Consider the following 5,664-nt stretch of genomic DNA (forward strand, 5'->3'; position numbering starts at 1 on the left):
ATGGCGGGGGCATCCCCGCACGGCCCCGGTCCGCACGGCCCCGGCGGGCGGCGGCGGCTGCGGGAGGACGGCGTGAGGACACACACTTCCGCCGAGCAGGTGCGGGGAGAGAGGCTGTGGGGCCGGGGGTGGGGGGATTGGGGTCTGAGAGGCCGTACGGCCGGGGCTGAGGTACTGCTGTGTGAGGGGCCCGGGGCTCTGAGGGGTTGAGGTGTGGAAGTGGTTAGGGGGCCGGGATCGGAGGGGGCCTTGGGCCTGGGGGCTGAGGGGGCTGTGGTGCTGCGATCTGTTGGACTGGGGGCTGAGGGGACTGTGGTGCTGCGATCTGTTGGACTGGGGGCTTTGGGGCTGAGATCTGTTGGACTGGGGGCTGAGGGAGCGGGGATCTGTGGGACTGGGGGCTGAGGGGTTGAGGTCTAAGGGGCCATGAGATATGAAAGGGTGTATAACTGAGAGCTTGCAGAGCGTGGGATTGTGATGGAGCTGTGGAGCTGGGTCTGAGGGGCAAGTGCTGAGACTGGGGTCTGAGAGGGCCAAAGCCTGAAGGACTGAGGTCTGAAAGGCAGTGGTCGGGGAATGCCGTGGGTCTGGGATCTGAGTGCCAGGGTCAGAGAGTGCCATGGGGCCAGGTGTGAGGCAGTGAGGGGGTGAATGTCCCTGCTCCAGCTCCAGACCGTGGTGCATTGCTTAACTTTGGGACCAGGAAGCCCCATCTGTACTTCTTGCATCAGCTCCCTTGGCCCCTGGCGTGCTGGGGTAGGACAGGGAGGGGTCTGAAAACTTTAACCTTAGACCTAAAGTGAGTGGAGGTTGCATGGTGTGGCAGCTCCAGGCACTGATTGTGTGCTCTACTTCTTGTGCCATAGAGCAAAGTGGAGGACATTGTGCAGGAAGTGTTTGATGCCTACAAGACGAACCACCATGCTGTGCAGTAAGTGCCCCGTGAGTGCTCCCACAGCATGCTCTGGGCTGGGGCTCTGCTGAGCCCTGCCTGCTGCCTTGCAGGTTTGTCCTGCAGCGGGAGAAGCACTTCCACTACCTGAAGAGAGGCCTCCGGCAGCTGGGTGAAGCATATGAGGTACTGAGCACAGCCCCAGGGCTCCCTGGTGAACCCTTCAATTGTCATCGAGTTATTCCTGCCCTGGAGGCTGCTCCTGTGCCATGGGGTGCCCCGGGGTGGTGGATTCGTGATTTGCCCTTCCCAGAGTGCCTGTAGCCCCTCATGTTCCCCCTGTCCCTATAGTGTCTGGATGCCAGCCGCCCCTGGCTCTGCTACTGGATCCTGCACAGCCTGGAGCTGCTGGAGGAGCCCATTCCCCAGTCGATCGCCTCTGAGTAAGTCCTTCCTTAGCCTTGTGGGACATCGAGGGGTCTGCACCCCATGAGCCACATCAGAGCTGCTCAGCGTGGGTGTGCCTGCTCCCAGAGGTGCCCACTGCCCTGTCCTCTGGGGCCACCTCCCGCCGTCGCCGTGTCCCTGGCGCCAGCACAACGGTGCTTTGTGTCCTGTGGAGCCCTCAATGCTGCCTATTCTTGCCGGCCAGCATCTCGTGACAGAGGGAGGTGGGGGAGATACAGGAGTCAGCATCCACGTCCTGGGGTGGGGGGCTCCCTGAGGTGGTTGGGACACATCACCAAGGTGGGAATCCCCCTGGAAACACCTGGGGACACTGAGATGTGGCTGGAACCTTTTTCTGCTATGGGATGTGCTAAGGGAAGGCTCACTGCCATCCTGGAACCCTCACCCTCTTGCCCACCCCGCCCCAGTGTCCTTCCCTGGTTCCTGTCCCCAGCTGTCCTCCTTGTCCCTGCAGTGTCTGCCAGTTCCTGAGCTGCTGCCAGAGTCCCCAGGGTGGCTTTGGGGGGGGGCCAGGCCAGCACCCCCACCTTGCCCCCACTTACGCCGCTGTCAACGCGCTCTGCATCATTGGCACAGAAGAAGCATATAGCATCGTTGATAGGTACAGGAGGGTGGTGTGGGGCTGTGGTTGGGGTGTGTGTGGGGGGTTTCTAGCTCCACGCTGCCCCACACACCCGCATTCTTCCACAGGCAGAAGCTGCTGGAGTACCTACACACGCTGAAGCAGCCCGATGGCTCCTTCCTTATGCATGTAGGCGGTGAGGTGGATGTCAGGTGGGTGAGCTGTCCCCTCTTTGACCCTGTGCAGCCCTCACCAGGGCTGGGGACAGAGGGGACATTGCCCCCTTCTCCCCCAGGAGCGCCTACTGTGCTGCTGCGGTGGCATCGCTGACCAATATCCTCACACCTGCGCTGTTCACTGGGACAGCCGAGTGGATAGCAAGGTGAGTGCTGGCCCAGAGCGGGCACAGGGTGGGTGGCCCCTCTGTCACTGTCCTTAGTGTTGTCCTCATGCAGATGCCAGAACTGGGAAGGCGGTATCGGCGGGGTGCCAGGCATGGAGGCTCATGGTGGGTACACCTTCTGTGGGCTGGCAGCACTGGTCATCCTGAAGAAGGAGCACCTGCTGAACCTGCGCAGCTTGCTGGTGGGTGTCACAGGGTGCCGTGGTGCTGGGGGGTCCCGGTCCTGGTGATGAAACCCACTCCTGGTGATGAAACCCACTCCTGGTGATGAAACCTGCTGTCCCATGCAGCACTGGGTGACTGGGCGGCAGATGCACTTCGAGGGTGGCTTCCAGGGCCGCTGCAACAAGCTTGTGGATGGCTGCTACTCCTTCTGGCAGGCAGGGCTGCTGCCCCTGCTGCACCGTGCCCTTCACACACAGGGTGAGTGGCCCAAACGGGGAAAACCGGGGCTTCATCTGCCTCCAAGAAGCATGTTTGTAGAAGGGGGATGAATGAGCTTGAGCAAGGAAGCAAAGTGTGGCACAGCCCTGGAGGGTGCGGCAGGACCTTCGGTTAGAAAGAGGCTTCCCTGGGGTGGTCTTGGGGTGTTTTAACAGACCCTCTTTCCCCCCTTCTCCTGTGCAGGTGATGAGGCGCTCAGCATGTCACGCTGGATGTTCGACCAGTCGGCGCTGCAGGAGTACATCCTGCTGTGCTGCCAGTGTCCAGCTGGAGGGCTGCTGGACAAGCCGGGAAAGTGAGTATTGAGGCAGTTGTGTGGGAGGTACTGCACCCCCAGGGCTCTCTGCTCAGTGTGCCCCCCACCCTGCCCCAGGTCACGGGACTTCTACCACACCTGCTACTGCCTGAGCGGGTTGGCCATTGCCCAGCACTTTGGCAGCGGAGATCTGCACCACGAGTTGGTCCTGGGCATCCCTGAAAACCGCCTGGTAGGTGGGGGGGGGGAGGGGATATGGGACTCCCACTTCAGGGCTTCTTCAGGCTCAAAGTGCTTTGTCCTTCACTCTGGCAGCAGCCCACGCATCCCATCTACAACATTGTGCCGGAAAAAGTGATGAAGGCAGCGATGCACTTCTTGCAGCAGCCTGTGCCCAGCCTGGAGGCAACAGGGTAGGGGTCTGCACTCCACCCATCTGGGCAGAGTGAGGCCCTCAGGGTGCTAGCCATACCAAAAAGGAGCTGGGGGGCCGTAAAGCAGAGCTGCCACCTGCCCTCAGGGTGAGTAAGGAGCATGGGAGGGTTCCCAGCCCTGCTCCCCCCTCCCCAACCCCAAGAAAACACAGCTACCATGGGGAAGGATAAAATACATTTTGGGTTTTTTTCCTTTTTATTATTTATAAGTCTTATAGTAAAGGGAAGCCTTAACTTGCAAGACAACTCTGAGCAGTATGTACAACATACTTTAGATCCATGGAATGAATGGCGTTAAAATGGGGTCACCTACAGGGAGAGGAGAGGTGGGGAAATGCCACAAATGTGGGGAGGCGGCTTCTGGTGTTCGTGTGTTGGAGGGGTGGGACATAGGGCAGGATGCACACGCAGACCACCCAGCCCAAGCCCTGCAGCTCCATGCCATGGAGGGCAGGGGGATGCCTTGCACACACAGGAAATAAATAGCGAGACCCCCCCCCCTGTGCTCACCCCCTGGGGGTGCCCACAGGTGGGCAATGGGGGCTGGGGGGGATGCCCGCCTCCTGCACAGCCTCGTGCTCAGCTCAGGGCTGCAGTGGTCCCTGGGTATAAATAGAAATGCTCATATAAAACCGAAGGGGGGGAGGAGGTGCAGAAAGGGGCTCGCTAGCGGCAGGGGGGAGAGGAAATGGGGGTGCTGGTGGCATGTCCACGCAGTTGGGGTCCCCCAGACCCCCTGGATTCCAGCACGGAGGGCTGCAAGGGTGCAGCCCTGGAGCCTTGAGGAGAAAAGGGTGAGTCCTTAGGGGGCCAGGGGGCAGGTGTGGGGGGGCCTAGCTGGCCTCCATGCGCAGCTTCTTCCTGCTCTGTGGCTCATCAGGCTCCGAGTCAGAGCTGGAGTCAGAGCCGCCGTCAAAAGCGGAGATGGCACTGCCCTTGGGGTTGGTGTACAGGCTGCTGTCTGCTGCTGGGTAGTTGGCCTGCAGCTGGGCACTCGAGCGCGCCTTCTCCAGGGCTCGCACTGCAAGGCAAGGGGCGTCACAGCCCAGGGTGGGGAGGGGCACGGCCTTTGTACCCCCTTCCTGGGGGGAGCTCACCTTGCTGCTCCAGCAGCGCGTTCTGCCGCTTGAGGTCATCGATGTCCTGCTGGTGCGTGTGGTTTTTCCGGCGCATGTACTGGATGTACTCTGTGGCTTTGTCCAGGATTTGGGCCCGGGATGCCTGTGGCAATAGTGGGAAAAGGCACGGGCCAGATAAAGACCTCAGCTCTGCCGTGGGGTGGAGGCCCCCAGGATGCGCGTGGCACCACTTCAGAGACCCGCAGCCCCTCACTGACTGCACCATTAGGTTCTGCCACCAAAACCTCAGAGCCGGGCAACGTTGGCAGGAGGAAGCACTGCTCCACTTGGCGTAGCCGAGGGAGGGGGAAGTCAAAAAGGTCCCTGTGGGGCGTGCCGCCGCGCTCCACAACCTCACCTTCTCGCCCTGCAGGGAGGGCACGGAGTCACGCAGGCTGTGGAAACTGTCCTTGATGTGGTCCCGCCGTTTGCGCTCCAGTGCGTTGTGGTGGGCTCGCTTGTCAGCCTGCGGGGGGTGGGGGGCGCGTGCACATACACACATACAGAGTGGGGCAGGGAAGGGGGGGGGGGGGCCACGGTGCTTTCAGTTTCCCCGTGGCGCAGCTTCCTGCTGTGGCTGAATTGGGGCTGGGCCTAGAAGTGGGGGCCGGTGGGGGGGAAGCAGTTTCACACCCCCCAGAATGCCTCACAGCCCCTGTAGCACACAGCGTTGCCTCTGCATATGCCCAAAGGGCACGGCCCCACCTGCGTCCCCTCTCCCTAAGGCAGCTTTCTGGAAAGAGGCAGCCCCATGCTGCTCAAAGAGAGCCCACAGAGAAACGGCTCCAGAAGAGACACCCTCCATCCCAACCACACAAATTCACATGTCTTCCCCATAAAGCAGGCACAGCCCTCCTGCTCCCCCCACCTGACAGCCCCTGTTTAATGCCACAGCCCCCCCCAGACGACCCCTAAACATAGCCTCCACAGGTATCATTACCCCTCAAAGTAAAGACACTTCCACAACATGGCCCCGCAGGTGTCTGTCCAAACCTCCCAAACCCAACTGTGTCCGTTTCCTTCCCCCACCCCCTCCAAGACAAAGTATCCTCTTATCAGCCTCCCAGACACACCCCAACACAACCCC

The 5,664-nt window shown here is 61.2% G+C and overlaps 2 protein-coding genes across 3 annotated transcripts; one reads left to right on the plus strand and one right to left on the minus strand.

Annotated features, from left to right (window-relative positions):
* On the plus strand, positions 1-3,705 carry LOC122192427 (protein farnesyltransferase subunit beta-like). Its single transcript, XM_042892963.1, has 12 exons — positions 1-99; positions 867-931; positions 1,006-1,078; positions 1,244-1,335; positions 1,815-1,961; positions 2,051-2,134; positions 2,218-2,304; positions 2,378-2,507; positions 2,616-2,748; positions 2,953-3,064; positions 3,143-3,257; positions 3,341-3,705. Exons 1-12 carry the CDS (start codon positions 1-3, stop codon positions 3,440-3,442), a joined length of 1,239 nt encoding a protein of 412 aa, XP_042748897.1. The 3' UTR covers positions 3,443-3,705.
* LOC122192430 (protein max) lies at positions 3,637-5,437 on the minus strand. Of its 2 annotated transcripts, none has more exons than XM_042892967.1 (3): positions 4,936-5,437; positions 4,557-4,686; positions 3,637-4,480 (listed from the first exon to the last, which is right to left on the minus strand). In XM_042892967.1, the coding sequence occupies exons 1-3, from the start codon at positions 5,077-5,079 to the stop codon at positions 4,293-4,295; spliced, it is 462 nt and encodes a 153-aa protein (XP_042748901.1). In that variant the 5' UTR covers positions 5,080-5,437; the 3' UTR covers positions 3,637-4,292. The 2 variants fall into 2 exon arrangements, with proteins under 2 accessions (XP_042748901.1, XP_042748903.1); XM_042892969.1 differs by having other exon boundaries at positions 4,557-4,680; positions 4,936-5,434.
* Between the last annotated feature and the right edge of the window lie 227 nt (positions 5,438-5,664).

This window comes from Lagopus leucura, unplaced genomic scaffold (assembly GCF_019238085.1).
Source record: "Lagopus leucura isolate 7727_CA_CO unplaced genomic scaffold, USGS_WTPT01 59932-0_obj-0_obj, whole genome shotgun sequence".
Lineage (NCBI taxonomy): Eukaryota > Metazoa > Chordata > Aves > Galliformes > Phasianidae > Lagopus > Lagopus leucura.